Source organism: Miniopterus schreibersii, assembly GCF_964146895.1.
Source record: "Miniopterus schreibersii genome assembly, chromosome: 5".
In the NCBI taxonomy this organism is placed as follows: Eukaryota; Metazoa; Chordata; class Mammalia; order Chiroptera; family Miniopteridae; genus Miniopterus; species Miniopterus schreibersii.
Window position 1 is genome coordinate 60,589,799 of NC_138106.1, and position 17,802 is coordinate 60,607,600.

The 17,802-nt window shown below is 35.7% G+C and overlaps 1 protein-coding gene across 2 annotated transcripts in view; it reads left to right on the plus strand.

Annotated features, from left to right (window-relative positions):
* CBLB (Cbl proto-oncogene B) overlaps window positions 1–17,802 on the plus strand; it is a 189,668-nt gene that overhangs the window by 82,904 nt on the left and 88,962 nt on the right. For both annotated transcript variants that reach the window (XM_081138560.1, XM_081138561.1), the window contains exon 4: window positions 3,958–4,104. In XM_081138560.1, the coding sequence (XP_080994686.1) occupies window positions 3,958–4,104 (147 nt within the window). The remainder of the gene's footprint in view (window positions 1–3,957; window positions 4,105–17,802) is intronic.

Consider the following 17,802-nt stretch of genomic DNA (forward strand, 5'->3'; position numbering starts at 1 on the left):
GTAGTCTAATTAGATTGTCTTCTTTTTGTGCTCCCCATGGGTTAGTGGAGGCTACTAATCAAAGCTTGATTTATTTTTTATTTTTTAGATTTAATATATTACATCGAGATGGCTATAGTTGGTTCATTGCTTCCACCATATTGTATAGTAATAATCTACTCATGCCTTTTTGTCCCACACTATGTTATAAATTTATTAAGGGCAGAATTGTGTCATTCTTCATCAAAACTTGTGCACCTCTAGTCTCCTTATGATGTTGGCTGTAGCCACCTTAAGCTGCAAAGACTTATTCATGAGCAGTGAAGCGCCATCACTTCCAGTCATGCTAATGTACTCTGGTTAACCTCACATTCTGTGCGGTAATGTAACTTGACTTTTGGCGAAATTGATTCATACCACTTTAAAGAAATACAGTGTTAGGCGATTGAATCCAGGATAAAAGAGGTACTTTGCTCCTTAGGTGATATTCTTGACATTGCTCATACATTGCTCATACTTTTTTTTTTTTTTAATGTAGCTAGCTTTCCTTCCCTTCCTCCTCTGTTTTCTCCGCTTTTCCTCCATTCCTCTTCTTCAAGGCTCCTCTAATATTAACATCTTTACTGGTTTAGCCAGTATTGAAATCTAGAAGATACTTTTGATTACCTGGTCTATCAAAATACTTTTATTTCATAATTATTTCTTGTAAACAAAATCACACAAAACAAATTTTTAAAAAGGGTGTAGCTTGTGATGGTTAATGGGAAATATGTGTTAGTTATAAGTCGAAATAAAGTAGCTCATATACTGAAAATGAATGAGTATTGCTAAATTCCTTGTAAAATTAATTACATCTACAATTATAAGATTATTGAATCTTTGTAGAAAAACTTTTTTTCATTGTTTGGGGGTAGGGAGTTTTAGTAATGGAAACATTTTTAATTAGTAAGCATCAAATCTTTATTAAGCAGTCATTATTATTGGTCTTATGATGAGGGGTAATTTAGTAAGCTTAGGGAGAACTGGCCAATTATGGAAAAGTTTTATAATAGGAAAAAACATTTCAGCTACAAAGAAGATGTATAGTTTTCCTTTTTCCATTGTCTAGATGGTTAGAGATGACTGTATTCTTGGAATTTACTTTCAAAATGGGAAGCTATATATTATTTTAATGGATATCTAAGTGTGCAGAGAAGGCTGGGAATTAAAGTACATCATGTGTAGCAAAATACAACAAACAAAAAGAGAAACCTACACAATTAAATAAAAAACAATACCTATTTGCCATGATAATAAATTTAAATGACATCCGATAGTAGAATAATCTCAGTTTTTTTTATATCTTGGTGCTGATGGCAAGCTCTGTATATCAGTCTTTTAAACAATGGATTTACAAAATGATCACTTAAATATTTATGGTATATATGTGTATTTAAAAATTAGATATAAAATACAGTCTGTTATATGTGAAAAATAAGGTAGCATGAAACTCTTGCATTCACGTACTGTATATTTAACCACTTGAATTTGAGTTTTGTTAAAGACTAAAGGCAAAATTCACTCTCATTGCCTTAGTATGCAAAAAGTTGAATAAAAATTTGGTGACTCATTTGCAAGAACAAGAAAATTGAACTGTGCACACATTTTATAATTAAGCAGTGATTAGATAGTTAGGTACTAGTGATTACTAGAGCTTTGGGAGTGTGAATTATAAAGAGAGAATGTTACTGTTTCTATTTCAAAGTTTAGTGTCTACATAGCCAGTGGGTCAAATATCCAAAATGGGTAATCATTGGCATTGTGCTCCAGACGTTAGATCTTAAAAAATAAAAACTGAAAACATTTGGATATGATTAAAGAACAAAGAAACAAGGGGATGGAGAACAACCAATTCAGAAAATATGGAACAGTTGGTTCGCCCTAATTATAGCCATCTTGATTTTCTTTTTTCTTCCCTGTGTATCAATTGGAAGTTCAGTCAAAAATTAACCCTTTGCCTAATTATAGAAGTAAATTCGGTGCAGATTTTCTAAAGTGACTATGCTTTTCCTTAAACTCAGATTTCAAAAGGCAGTTGCAGTTTGTGTTGGCCACAATTCTTTCCTTTGATATAGTTCAGCAGTTTACTTTTCATTTCCTAAGACTGACTTTCTTATATCTACCATCGTCTAAATGAGGATGTGTTGACATAAATGAGAAGATCAAAGATTCAACTAATTAAAGAAGTTTTACATTTGAATTAGTCTGAGTTGTACGGAAATGTGGCTGAATTTAGGCAAATGATGGAACATTATGCATAATGATAATGATTTTGCAGATTGTTTATTGTTGCCAGGCAAGCACCAAAAGAAGGTCTAAGTCCTGACCCTTCCCTTCCTTAAATCTTCTCATAGATAATAAAGGTTATGGAAATTGGGGCCTTTTTGGTTATCCAGGAGAGATGAGTTTATTGAGATGTAGATTACTTTATACTTGATTGCTTGGTTTTCATTCTTTTTCCACTTTTTATCACAAGGTACCCTCATTTATTATGTATTTGTATTATATAAGAAGTTATATGTTTTTTTGTAAACCTTGTAGAAAGGATGACACCCGTTGACTTTACTGACAGGTGTATATTATATGATCTGTTTGGTACCTAACATTTGCTTTTTTGCTTGTTATTTGAGAGCCATTGAACATAGGCACATGAGGAAAAATGAAGGAAAAGAGCCAAAACTTTCAATGTCAAAGTCCTGTTGAACACCGTAGGGTTTTATATACATTCCAGATTTGATGGCTTTCTCTGTTAACTTTCCTGTACGTTTACTTTTAGTCCTAAAATAATTGTTGCACCTCCAACCCCTGCCCTTCAGACCCCTCAACACAAATGCAGCTGAAGCGTCATGGTGGAAAGATTGTAGATGTGCCTGTTGAGCGCATAGGCAGGAATATAAAGAAGCAAGTGCAGTTCAGAAATTATGACTAACATAACTAATGTTGTAAACTCATGAAATGGGGGGAGGCGTGCCGATGATACTGTTATTTTGAATTATGAGCCGTGCTTTATATTATGTCCTAAATCATGCCAGGATCCCCAAAACTTAACATGTAATTAAGAATAGAGACAACACCTGCATTGCCCTTCATTCCAAACCATTTCTTCCATACTATCTTAACTTTTTATTTCTAAAACAGATTTGATCATGTCCTCAGTCTGTTTAATTCATTTGTCTCCCCATTCCTTATAGCAGGAGCTCTTTACAAGGGGAATACATTGGAATTGCTCAAGGGGCTTCTAAAATGGGCACGTATCTGAAACCCATCATCAGAACTCTGATTTTTTTGTAGGAGTGGGAAGTGTGTTTGACAAAAACTTTTTTTATTATTTCAGATGCCTCTTTGTGTCATGTTGCAACCAAATTTTCTCAACCTGTCTCAGGCCATTTCCTCCAGTCATCTTCTGCTCTCCTCTAGCTATGCTAAACTTAAGTGCTTTATGAATAGTTTTACTCCACACCTCTATACTTTTGTACATGTTGTTCTTACTCTCCAAAGTACCTTCTTCTCTCCCAGCCCTCCCCTTCTCTCCATTCTGAGTCTTAAATCTGTCAAACAGCTGCTAATTTTCCTAAATTCTCCTCTGATGACAAATCTTTCCTTACTCCCTCATGTTAAACTAGCCACTCTATATTTTGTCTTTATCATTTGTATTTGATTACTTTTTTCGGTGTCCATCTCTCCAATTAAATTCATGTAATTTATCTTGTTTTGTTTATATTAAATGACTATATGGATTAATAATAAATGAGAAACCTGTTAGGAATTTAAATGTACAGCTTTTTATGAACATTATTTTTAGGGTCATTATTAAATAGAGGTTTGTGATCACCAACACCTAGTTTGATACTGTACATAATTTTATTTTTCATAATATATGGTACCATTATAATATATATCTTTCTTTCTTTTTCTTTTTTTACCCCCTTGTGTCTACAGGCGAAATCTGACAAAACTGTCCCTTATCTTCAGTCACATGCTGGCAGAAATTAAAGCAATCTTTCCCAATGGGCAATTCCAGGGAGATAATTTTCGTATCACGAAAGCGGATGCTGCTGAATTCTGGAGAAAGTTTTTTGGAGACAAGTAAGTAAAAAATTTTATAGTTTGGCTCCATCTTTGAAGAATTACCTAGTCCTTACTCCACTTCCATTTGGTATAGATTTTACTTGGTAGTTTGAGAATGTGCTTGAGTGTTACTGATAAGCGTTTGATTGCTAATTTTTGTGTTTGGCCACCAAAAGTATATTTCAATAACTGAATAGTTTTATGTTATTATATCATAAATATAAGTTATATAGCATTTACTTTATGATCATTCATTGAGTTAGTTTGCTTTAAGGAGCAGGCATATGTGAGACAGAGTTTCTGTACATGAGATGCTCATAACTTATAATTTAGTAAAAATACAAGACACATGTACGAAATGAGGCAAAAAGAGATAGGTACTTTAAAGATGGCCTAAATAAATTGCTCTGACAGTTCAGAGGGGAACGGTTGCTTCAGAATCTCAGGAATCGAGGACTGCTTCTTAACAGAGTTAGTTGTAAGCTGGGTTAAGATCTGAAATTAAGGTGGGAGGAGGCCTTAGAGCCCCGATTCAGGCTTTCTTTGTATCATTTCACAGAAAGTATACATGTGCAAACAAGGTATAGAAATGAGGATGACATGAGCACAAAGTTTCATTATATCACAAAATGGCCAAAGATGTTTTCCTTTAGGTACTTCCTGTCCTGAATCAGGTGAGCTTGGTAAATAATAGGAGTTGTATGTTTGAAGCCAGCATAACTTAAAACTTACAAAACTTAAAAAAAAAGAAAGCATTGTTGGGAAGCTCTGAGGATGATCAGGAACCGGGCATCAGGAGGCAAATGGTTTCTTCCGTAACCTTGAGAGAGTCCCTTTGATGAGAGTGCTTCAGAACATCCTTGAACGCAGGCGGAACCCCCGCTGGGTATTCAGGAGGAGGAGAGATTGCTTACACATGGATTATTGTTTCATCCTGTAGTTAAGTCTATTTTTATACATTAACTGGTGAAATGAAACATAAAATGTGGATACATGCTTTTGGTCTTAGTCTTCTGCTGCTGGTGAATTTTGTTGTTTTTTCTTTAGGAAGTGCTATGTTTATCTATAGCTACTACCATGATTAGAGTACACTTACATAAAGCAATATACATTTTATTACATACATAATTGGGGGCTTTGAAAATGTGAAAGCCTTTCCCCACTTCTTAAATAAAATATATTCTGCATTAATTTTAGGGACTAAAGGAGGAAATGCCATTATTGCCATTAATAGGGACATTCTGTATTCCAGAAATCTAGCTATTTGCAGTGCCCCGATACCCAGTCACAAATGAGGAATTAAAAAAAAGAAAAGGTTCATCCTCATCTGAATTAGAATGACAGCCAAGAATGTATTAATTAAATATTTGTGAATACTAGAAAGGAGAGGAGGGTATTGCTGAGTTCTGGGAGAAAGAACTTAGAGGATTTCTGGAAGCCACAGTTCATATATTAACACTATGAACCTAATGTAAACAGTTGGTTACCTTCAAAATAAACTTTATCTTAATATTGTAAGAAAATCTATAGGACAAATTGTGGTATTTCTTCCTGAAAACTGAGTCATAAAATTACTTGTCAGAAGGTCAGTAAAAAATGGAAAGATTGCTCACACATTTTTTTGAGAGGAGTTTGTTTTGCTGGCACCTCAAGCCACAGAGAATTATGCATTTGAGACATCTTTATGTCCTTGTATTTATGGCCATAGATGTCAAGCAGCTGAAGTTTCTGTTCAGTTGCTACGTGAGTGAAATCAGTACTAAATCAGTGGGATTCTTGAAGTACTGATTGAATCCTCTCCCTGCCTCCCAAATCCTTGTACTTAGTTGTCCTGTCTTCACTTACTTAAGAAAGCTGCTTCGTTTTTCTTTAACATTTTCACTCTGCGTGAGAGCCAAATTTAAAACTCCTCCTGGAGTTCAGACATACTTCTGCAGTCATCAAAATTAATGATTCTTTTAATAGATCATTGGAGAAACCATCTTTATATTCTCTGTGGGTTTTCAGCTTATTGTCCCACAGTATTTTATTGAAAGAGTGAACAAATAAATGAATGATACAGCCTTTCAAAAGGTTGAATTCTTTTATCTTCCTTATGCTCTAATACTATTTGGTGTTTTCACATAACTTAGTTCTTATACAGAAGCATTCCTGTCATTTATCGTTTATCTAGCTTCCCATGGAGGTCACGTGAGAATACTTTTATTTGACCTAACCAGCACCTTTGAACTTAAAGCAGCTTTTTTGCCAAAAAACAGAACCATTGAGGGGTTAGTTCTAAAAACAAACAGACTGTGATTTTTATAAAGCAGCTTTTAGCTTAAGGAAGTTTTATTGTGACTCCCCCCCCCCCCCCAAGAAAAGGAACTATCAAGAAGAATAAAATATTAATATTGAATTAAAATTGAGAAAAAGCTGTTTTTCAAAGGACACTGTGAAATCCCTAAAGGCAATTTTAGGATTCAGACCTTATAAAAACAGGCAGCAGACATAAAATCTTTAGGTGTCATATGCCTAATGCTTAATTTCTCTGCTTCTCAACCTTTGTGAAGGCATGTCAGGGCCAGGTCTGTGCTCGGGGCCCAAGCTCAGAGTGAAGAGACAACACCTGCAGGGAGTCCTGAGGGAATCAGTAACACATATTGTGTCAGAGTAAACTAGATTTGGTAGACATGTCTATGCAAATTTATTGAACGTTCTGTTGACCAGGAGATAGTAGAAATATGTAGGAATTTTTGTACTGTGGATGAGTAATTTGTAATCTAGAAACTAAGCATGAGGCTCAAGAAACGTGTTACTAGCCATTAAAGAAAAGCCACATTAATGTATTAGAGTCTGGGTGACAGTCACTTTTCTGATCAGGTCACATAGCAGTTACTGGCCTACTCACCCTAAGTACTTCTTGACATCGAGGAGATTTAGACATGCATTTCCAACCAAATTATAATTCAATAAAAACCTTGGATTCTAACTCCTGAATCTTCTTATATGTCCTCTCTTCCCCATCTTGGCTTCAGGTTCTGTTCAGTTTCAAGTTCAGATTCTTTCCTGGCTTTCTGATGAGTCTCTCTATCTTCAGTAACAACCAGTGACCTCTCTGAAAAGAACTGATCATTCTTTTTTTTTTTTTTGGCCTGAAGTGCTTCTGTGAATCCTTACTGATTCTGGGTTAAAATCTAAAATCTCATCAACAAGACAAGCTTTAGGAACCGTTTTTCCCCCAGCTTTTTGTACTCAGCTCATCCTCAAAGAAACAAACAATTCAGCGCTCTGTACTTGTTTCCTAATGTGCCCTCCTCCCCCCTCCGCTCTCCCCCCCACCGGATTGTCTTTGTTTCTCTTTATTGCATCCACTGCATGGGAAGCCAGTTTCCCATGCCCTACCCAGTGTTGCCACTTGGGAAGCTTTCCTTGATTACCGTAACCTAGGTGGACACCCCTGTTCTATGCTTCCAGATACCTGTGCTCACAGCTGTCCTACTGGACCACAGTGAACTGCTGATGTGTTCCCATTTCCCAGTAGACTAGGAGGATTCCTTGAAGGTGGGGACCATGCCTCACTGATTTTTATTTCTCACAGCCTGAGCCTGGTATGTGTAGGCACCAATAAATGTTAACAGACTATATGAATAATTGAATGGGTGGGTGGATGGGTGATGTCTGTTTCTGCTCAAAATTTTCAATGAGTTTATTATCTACAAATTGATTTTTTTTTTTTTTTTTTTTTTATCATCCGTTCCTATAGTTCTACTCTCTGGAATGCCTCTTTCCCTCTTTTTGCTTTTTTACCGTCCCAAAATTTTGAGACCCTTCTTCAGATCTAGTTCATAAATCCCCGTTTCTTAGTTCTCAATAATATTCACCCTCTTACACATTCAACTTTAATTATTCCATGTGTTGTGTTCCTGCTCTGTTTTTAAATACATTTATATTCTTGAGTGTATGTTTACTCTATGGACCTTTCCACTTGACTATGAAGCTTCTTGTTGATTTTTTTAACCAAAAATTAGTGGAAGCATAAATTTATTAGAGTTTATGTTGAGTTCTGTGTTCATTGCTTTCATACAAGCTAGCTCTATTTTCAATATACTGTATAATCATTCTCCAAGTGGTTATTGAATGAGTCCTTTGGGTATTGTACATATAGCAGTAATTGCTGATTGAGTTCATGGCATATTTTCCCAGCATTTAAGTTCTCTCTCATTTGTGTCCTGTACTGGATTATTCCTGACACATTAGCAGTTGCAGGTTTCTGTGTCCTTACTCATACTGCTTTTTCTACGTGAAGATTTTTATAATCTCTGGCATCAAAGTTATTACTAATCTTTCACTGTTTATGCCACTTATGATTGATTGTTTCCTTATTGCTGTTACTAGATCTCTTCTTAAACTCCTCTAAGCTCTCGCTTAGCCCCTGACATTAATTATTTTAGTTCTTTCGTTAAGATATTTGTCTAGTTATCTTATTTCCCGTTAGACTATAAGCTCCATAAAAATCACATTTATTCATCTTTGCATTTCCTGAAGTAGCTCAACACAGTGTCTCGTGTTTAGACTTTCAGGAACTGTTGTTCATCTAATTGAAATGAGTTGAGGAGTAGAGGAATGTGTGTGATCGTGTGCAGGTGTGAGATAGAGATGGAGAGCTTGTTTACTGGATATATTAGGAGGCAGCATGCCTAGAGGTCATCGGTGTTCAGGCTCTGACTGCAACGTTTACTAGCGTTGTGACTAGGGGCAGACTACTTGGTTTCCCCATGCATCAGTTTCTTTCTTATAAAATGTGGATGACAATAACAATACCTGCTATCTAGGGTGGCTCTGAAGGTTAAAAGAGCAAAAACCTACCTACAGTCGCTGGCAAAAATGAACCAATTTAAAACTTTAATCCTACTCAAAGTGAGTATATTTATTAATTATTAATACCTCAAATAATATAGTTAATATTCAACTTTGTGTAATGGAGGTTCTATAGTCCCTAGAAGTCTGAAAGCCAAAGCCAAAATAAATAAAGTTTTCTAAAATTGTATGTATTCCTGTATAAAAGTAGGGTAGAACATAAGAAACTGTCAAGCTTACCATGGAAAAAAATGATCTATTTAAAGCTCAGTTCATTACCTCTATCTTTGATTTCCTGGGGAAGTGGTATGGACCTCCTTTGGTTTCCTGTATTTTCCTTTCACTTTTAATAAGAGACAAAGGACAATGGTTTCTTTACCTTCCAGTGAGTGAGATACTTGTTTTTCTAGCTTATTAAGTGGATCAGTTTTCCCTCTAGTCACGGAAGAGGCAACTTAGTCATATTTAATTAAAGGAGGGGTTGCACAATAGAAAACAAGGACTGTTACAGGGAAACTGCATAAGAGCTGTAGAGAGAAAGGGAAAAAACTAAAATAGAACTTGAGGAATGCATTTCAATATTTCTATTTAGTCAAATATTATTACCTATTCTAAAAAAATCCAAGTATCTTTTTATCAATAAGGAAAATAAAATTATAAGTCTGTTTTGTTCAGCATACTGTAACAAGATCCTAGATACAAAAAGCAAATAAGATGCCAAATTATAATTCTCTGTCTTTTAAGCAGTTTTTATTTAATTTTAGGACAGTATATTAAAAAATGATAAACACTTAAAATCAGTTTTGTCCCTTTAGAAAAGTGCTGAAGGAATGATTTACTAGAGTCAGAGGCATGCTCAGGCCCCTGGAGAAGCTGGTGTTGTGTGTGGGCTGCACATGCGTTAATGAGGAGCCTAGCGGTCTGTTCAGTGGAGAGTGAGTGCTGTCACTGGGACTGAATTGTTCTGGTGTCTGCTGTGCAGGAAGGTTCAAAGTAACTTCAAGGTCACATAATTGCCATTCGTTTGCCCCCCCCTTTCCTTCTGGTCTCTGAGCCCTGCAGTAAGTGACATTTACCTCTGCAGATCACCATGATTTAAGCTCTGGTTCTCATTCTTAAAACCTGATTGTATTAGAACCAAGCATATGTTTAGAGAATGGACACAGTTTAGCAAAGTTCACAAACTGATCTGTAACCAGAGAAATGTTTTTAAAAAATTTACCATGATAATGCTACTGTCAGGCAGATGGTGATCCTTGTGTCACTGTAGATAAATTATATGTGGAACCATATCATATCCAGAACATTGTTTTGTGAACGTGGAGTCCGCTGTAGGAATTCCCTGCCTCAAGGACTTAGGTAATTGAAATTGTTGTTCTCTCTCATGGACTGTGCTCTGAAAGATTTGTCCCTTTTGCCCCTTTGGACTTTCTTTTGCCATATGCAGAGTTGCGTTTTTGAAACTGTTCTTTGGAGGACGGAGAAAAATGGGGACCATTGATGGGTTTTAAGTAGGAAGGTAGCCACACTTGCATTTTAGGTGGGTCACTGTAGCTAAAGCATGGGTAATGAATTAGAGCAGTGGTTTCTAAACCCATTCAATTATATCCCTTATTACTAAGTACTTTTTGAGCATATTATCTATTAGTATCTATACATTATTAAATAAAAAAACCTTTCACAACTGAAAGATTTTTTTTTAATATGTATTTATTAATTTCAGAGAGAAGAAGGGAGAGGGAGAGAGAGAGAGAGCAACATCAATGGAGAGAGTCATTGATGGGCTGCCTCCTGCACACCCCTGCTGGGGATCAAGCCCACAACCCGGGCATGTGCCCTGACCGGGAACTGAACTTCGATCTCCTGGATCATAGGTTGATGCTCAACCGCTGAGCCATGCTGGCCTGGCTGAAAGTTTTTTGTTTTGTTTTTTATTTAAAAAAAGAAAAGGTTTATTTAGCTACATGCTAGCCAAAAAAGGACCAGGTGGTGGGGCATGAGGTCTAAACCACAGCAGCATGGCTAGGTAGAAAAGACAAACACATCTGTTGCCTTGGAGTCGACGGGCACTTTTGTACATTATGTTTTAGTGAAGAAAAGTGTAAGTTGTTTTGAAAGAATTTATATTGATTACAGATAAGGGGAGTGGGAAAAGGTGCAGTGAGGGCAATTTTATGATAGGTGCACAGTCTGTAAGAAGTACTTTTATTTGGCCATGGCCTACAGTTCTGAAAGTCCATGTATGTGTGGGATGCTGCAGCATCCAGTAGTCCTTATGGGAGTTGATTCCAAGTTCCAGTACATACTCAGGAGTGTGAGCAGTCTTTAGTTAGTTGGCTCACAGCTATTAACTGGTTAATTATTATTGTCTCTTCCTCTCACTCTCCTGCCTGATGTAATTTAATGTAGGACATCTTAGAATATTCATCTTGTCACTATCTGTCATCTGCATACATGTATATATATATAAAATACATATATACTCCTATACAGATAATGTGTATTTTCATGTATTCTTTATTTTTATTATATATTGTAATATAAAAATTTAAAGTTACATAAAAATGAAAGTAGAATTTCAGTATTCTCATCTTGAAAAGGATCATGTTTTATACCCCTGGAATCTGTGACTATGACTGCCCCCCCCCCCCCCCCCACTTTAGATACTGATAAATTATAAGAGAAATTGGAGAGAGAGAGAGGTAGGAGGCTCTTGTAGAAAACTAGGTGGATATTATAATTCCTTACAATGATCAGTATATAAAATAAAACATAGTTAATATACAAAATAATGTCTCTATATTCATACCAGAAAGAAGTACATGAACTTAAGAATGATATGAAGGTACAGTTAACCATACTTGAGGTTAAAGAACAGAGTCAAGTACGATGCTTCAATTTTTGATTTGAACAACTGGTCACCATTCATTGAGACAGGAAAAGTAGGAAGAAGAGATTGGCAACCAGATAAGTTCAGTTCGGCATATGTTTGATTTTGTGCACCCGGATAAATCCACATGGTGATAGCTGTTAGTAGGTGGGATATGCAACCTTGAGGCTGTAGAAAGAATATAGAGTAAGGATAGAGAGTCTAGAACTGAGAGTACATTTGTGAGACTTCACAGATAGACTGCCTGTGGAATGCTTTCCTTGGCCTCATGCAATATTGAAATGAAAAAAAAAGTTGGTAACTTTATTTTTTTTTTTTATTTTACACAAAAATATTGTATTGAATTTTATTGAAAAATTGGGAGTGATGGCAACATTAGATCTGAATCCTGACAGGGCAACAATTGGCTAGATGTGGGTGCCAGTTACCCATTTTAGGTGTGCTGTCCTCCAATTTACTGCAGTCCTTACCTGGACCCCTTTATTCATTTACATTATTTGCCTGGTCCCCAGATACTTGACTTTCTGATCTCTGAAAGCTATTGAAGTCATTGGGCTAATTGACATAAACTATGGAGACTGTGTAGAAAGAATGAAGAGGGCACATCCTTAAAGAATTCTGGTGAATGCACAGAGGAAATTTAAGCAAATGGAGGAATCACCAGAAAAATAGTGAGAAAATCTGGGGAGCGCAGTATTATAGATGCTACAGGAAGGTAGGATTTAGAGAAAGATGAACCAGATGGTATTACTTAAAGATCAACTAGATAATGACTTAAAAGTTTTCATTGTATGTAGCAGCAACAAGGCATTTATAGTCTGTTTTCTCGTTTTAATATTCTGCAAGTCTCCTTATAACCACTGCTTTAAATACGTTCCATGTGTTTCACTGAGTATGTATGTTGGGCTTTTGGTGTGCACTGAATAGGTGCATTGGATTTCCTGTGCACTGAATAGGTAGGTTAATGTGTTTTTATCCACCACTAAGACTGTTGGTGAATTATAGCCAGTCACCCTAGATGGGAGAGTCTAAAAGTATCTTTTTAACTTTTTATTTTGAAGTTTCTAAACTCCCTAATGATAAGATAAAATTGTAACCTGTCCTCCAAAGTCTAACCTATTCTTGTATCCAGATCTCGGCTTCTTATTTTACTTCCCCATCTTCAGAAGCAGTTAGTTCACTTTTTTTGTTTGTTTGCTCTGCCAAATGAGGAAGATACATTCAGGCCATTTGCTGAGACCATTAATGTTTCCTGAATAATTCTGAATATTAAGCCAATCACTCAAACTTCCAGAAATTGCATTTTTCCCCCCTAAAACATTATTTAAAAAGCTCTCTTGTGCAGGGCCCTATTTTTAAAAAAATCAGACTTCAGATCTCTCCATTTCTTTAGTTTTAGCCAGCTGATCAGTTGTATTTAATACATTGAAACAAAATTTTTAAACCACTTCTATATATATATTCTCATTCTTAGAAATTTTCATATTATATTCAGAGAAAGAATTACTTTCTTATTAAGTATTTAATAATGTGCCCCTGGATTCAAAAAGGTCCTGTTTCTTAATCCCTCTTGAACCTATTTTTCCTTCTCTGCTAGATATTTGTATCTTGGTAGGTAAAGAGAGTCCATTTCTCTCCTTCTAGAGCAAAAAACCATCTTTGCTTACAGCCTTGTAAGAAAGAGGTAGTAATTCTCTGTAGGTCAAATGCCAGGCATATGTATTGACCAATATAAAATATTTGAGCTCTCTAAGCTTTAGGTTCCTCTCCAGTTATAAAACTCACTGTGTGTGCAGATGTCACCTGGCTCTCTTTGCATCGTCCTATGGGAATTAAAGCTCAGGGAGCAAGTCCCAGAAAATGCTGATATTTGGACCACGGCTCTTCCTATGAGTAACCAAGTCCACAAACCCTGTCTTCTGTCAGCATTCCTGAAACTGGTAGGCTAACTTGTTAGCTTGCAAATAGGGTAGGATCTCAGACTCTACAGTTCCTAAGTACCATTTTCTCTTGGTAGAGAAATTGTACTTAATAGCAAAGTAAATAAAGCTTTTTAAAATTAACACGTAGGGATTTATTTTTCATTAATAGACTGTCATCCATCTTATTCTGAACATTGACTATCAGTGGGAAACAACAGTAACTTTTCCAGTGAAGCTTTGTTTTTGCTGTTATGCTGCAGTCATCAGTAGTTCCTCTTTAATATAAGGAATTTTGGGGGATCTACTTATGCACAATAGTATATATACACTTTCTTGTCTGAGGGTTTTGGAAGTGTTATGGGAAGTTGTATATTTCTTTGGCCTCCATTTAACTTATGTACCTAGCAGACTTTGCCCATTTCTTTTTAGTTGACCTATGCAAAGAGATTTGTAGAGAGATTTATAAGGAAATTTTTTTGTTTTGTATTTTAATGCTCACCCGAGGATATTTTTTCCATTGCTTTTCAGAGAGAGTGGCAGAGAGAGAGAATCATGTTAGACACATCAGTTGGTTGCCTTCCACACACCCAGGCGTGAGCCTGCAACCGAGGTACATGCCCTTGGCCGGAATTAAACCTGGGACCCTTCAGTCCACAGGCCAACGCTCTAACCACTGAGCAAAACGGGCGAGGGCACGAATTTTGTCTTATTACTGACATTTTTTATTTGTTGATAAAGCAAGTTGGTCTCTTAATGCTAAAGGGAAGACAATTTTAAAGCCTTATTTACACCTTTCTGTGGCAGGATTTGCTAATTTTAAGGTATATACTTTCCTAATTTTGATTAATCCAACCACAGCAGATCAAAGGCATCTTGCTGTTATCCTTGAGATATTGTACCTCATGTGTATATGGACCCACCAAGTATCACTGACCTTTCGGAGGAAATATACTGAAGAACAGTTGTATGTTAAAAAGAAAAGGGCAATATTCATTGTTTTAAGACCAGACCAGAATCTTTCTGTTGTTCTATGGTTATGGCTATTAAGTGGAAAAATGAAAAATGAAATTTTGACATATTTTTATGGATTGTATTTGCAGTTTCTCTTCCCATCCCTTTCTACCAATAAACTTTATTTTCAAAGCTAGGAAAAAATGGAATTACATATAAAGTAATTTCATGGCTACAGTAAATTTACTGTTCATTACATTCAAAAGCTAGGCTATGAAACTAGAAGTTTAGAAAACAAATCTCTCACACATGGCTATTGAGAAAATCAGGAATAATGTTAAAGAAGCTATTTTTCTTGTTTCTGTAATCTTCTAAAAAATGTTTGATTCTAAATTTAAGTTTAGGAATTGGAAAATGAGAATACTTGTCCATTATAGAGAAAAGTAATACTTGACTACAACACAGACAAAATGATAGGACCCTTTTTGACAAAGAACAAAATCTATCAGAAATACCCGGCATCTGTGTGTTTCTGTATGAGAGTCAGGCATTTTGACTTATGAGAAAGGATAGTTAGATGTAATTATGTATGTCTTTAGTAACCATGGTTATCACCCTCTCCATGATTAGCTAGCTGTAAGGGGACTGTTGGACCGGAGTGGTTTTGATACCCACTTTCTGTCGGTTTCTGGAAAACAATTGTTTTTCCCTTAGTGATGGAAGAACAAGAGCAGTAATAATAGCCTGTTAAAAATTATTTTCATGTCCTTTAGCAAATAGTCATTACAAAGAAAGATTGGATTTAAGGAATAACTGTATGTAAAATATCAACATACTTAGGAATCACAGGACTAATATTTTGATCCCATAATGAAAATAAAAACATCAGATATTTTATGAATGCTCTATTATGAACAAAGCTAGCTCTCAGTTTAAAAGCACTGACACCAAACACATCTTTGTTGATCAAGGTGAATTTTTCTGACAAAATTCAGATGAAATTGAAAATAGAAATGCATTAATAGAGAGAGAACAAATTTTCATTTTATTTAAAGTCAAGATGACATTTTATATCCCTGAGCTGGAATGGATCTTAGACAGTTACCACCATCACCACCACCACAGCAACAAGACCAACGGCCAAAAAGCACACATGGTCATTTCCTTTTTTATATTATGGCAGGTACACTCCTTTGTCTCTTTTTAATCTTAGATTTTTTTAATGTGAAAATTTTTGAAGTTTAAAGTTTAATATACATACAGAAAAGTACACAAATCATAACTGTAGGGTGAGGAATTTTCATAAAGTGAGCACACCAATGTAAATTTCACCCATATAAGGTAATGATATATTACCTGCAGTTCAGAACCCACTTTCCCCGCCCTTCAGCTCTTCCCATGCAGCCACTGCTCGCCCATGGTAGCCTGACTTCTCTCCTCATGGAATCCTGTAGTTAAAGTCAAGATTTAAAAATCTTTCAAAAAAATCTGGCTGCTTTCCCTCTTTACTGTGTTGCGGAACGCATCCACGCTCTTGCATGTAGCGGAGCTGTGTTCCTTCTCCGTGCTCCACGCTACGGCTAATCCAGTTTACCTCTTCATTCTGTGGGTGACAGACATCGGGTTCTTCCTCCCTTGGGTTTTTATCAGCAGTGCTATGACTTATTTTTTGTACATTTAAATGAAACATATATATCTATGTTGAGTGTATATCTAGGAGGGTAGTTGCTTTCTCCTAGTTTATGCATAGTTTTAGCTTTTAGTAGTTTTCCAAAGCGGTTTGCCAGTTTAATCACGGATGAGTAGTGCCTAGAGATTTCCGTTGCTCCGTATCCTCACCAATACTTCATAATATAATTCATAATTCATCTCCCCCCCCCCCCCCCGTAAGCCATCTGGTGGGGCAGAGTGGAATCTTAATATGTTTTTAATTTACATTTCCCTGATGACCAGTGAAGTTGAACACATCTTTGTATGTTTATTGAACATTTTGATTTTGTGTGTGTATGTGGAAATTATTTGCCCAGTTTTTGAGTAACTATTATTGAGATGTTTTTATGTATTATAGATGGGAATCTTATGTTGATTATATATCTCTAAATAGCTTCTCCCAGTACGTGGCTTTCTTTTTCACTTTGGTCATTGTATCTTTTCATGAATATAGATTTTTAATTTATCTTTTTGTTCATCTTTTGAGAATTTTGGGCCCTGTTTAAATTGTTTGCCTGCTCCAAAGTAATGTAGATAGTCTCAGTGTTTCTTCTAAAAAACTTTATTGTTTTATCTTTCATAATTAGGTACAAGATTAATCTAAATTGACTTTTCTGTGGTATTATGTAAGGTCAAGATTGATTTTCTTTCATATGTATATCCATTTGATCAACAAGCATTTATTGGAAACAGTATCCATCACTCACTGATGTTTACATATAATTGATGTTACATATCCAGTGTTCAGATATGGTTCCATTTGTTTCTAAAATTTCTGTTTTGTTTCATCTATATGTCCTTGTGCGATATCACACAGTCTTTTTTTTTTTTTTTTTTAATTGAATTTATTGGGTTGACATTGGTTAATAAAATCATACAGGTTTCAGGTGTATAATTCTATGATACATCATCTGTATTGTACTGTGTGTTCGCCACCCCAAGACAAGTCTCCTTCCATCACCGTTCATCCCTGCTTTTCCCTCTTTTACTCACCCCAACCCCTTTCCCTTTGGTAATCGTCATACCGTTGTCTGTGTCTGTGAGGGTTCTTTCTGTAGTTTGGTTTCTCTTTATCCCTTCACCGTTGTCACCCGGCACGCAATGCCCCCTCCACGCTGTCTTAATTAACTTAAAGAGTATAAACTTGTCAGTGTTGTTCTTATTTATGATTGGCTTGATTATTCTTGGCTCTTGATATTTTTCTGTAAAGTTTAAAATCACCTCGTCAATTTCAACTATAAAAATATCTTCTAGAATTTTTGATTGGGGTAATATTAAGACTAGGAATTATTTTAGTGAGAATTCACATCTTTACAGTATCAAATCTGCTCCTTTACTATATGAGTTAAAAATAGAACTTATAGCCTTTTTTTGAACTTGTGATTTCATGAAAATATATTGCCT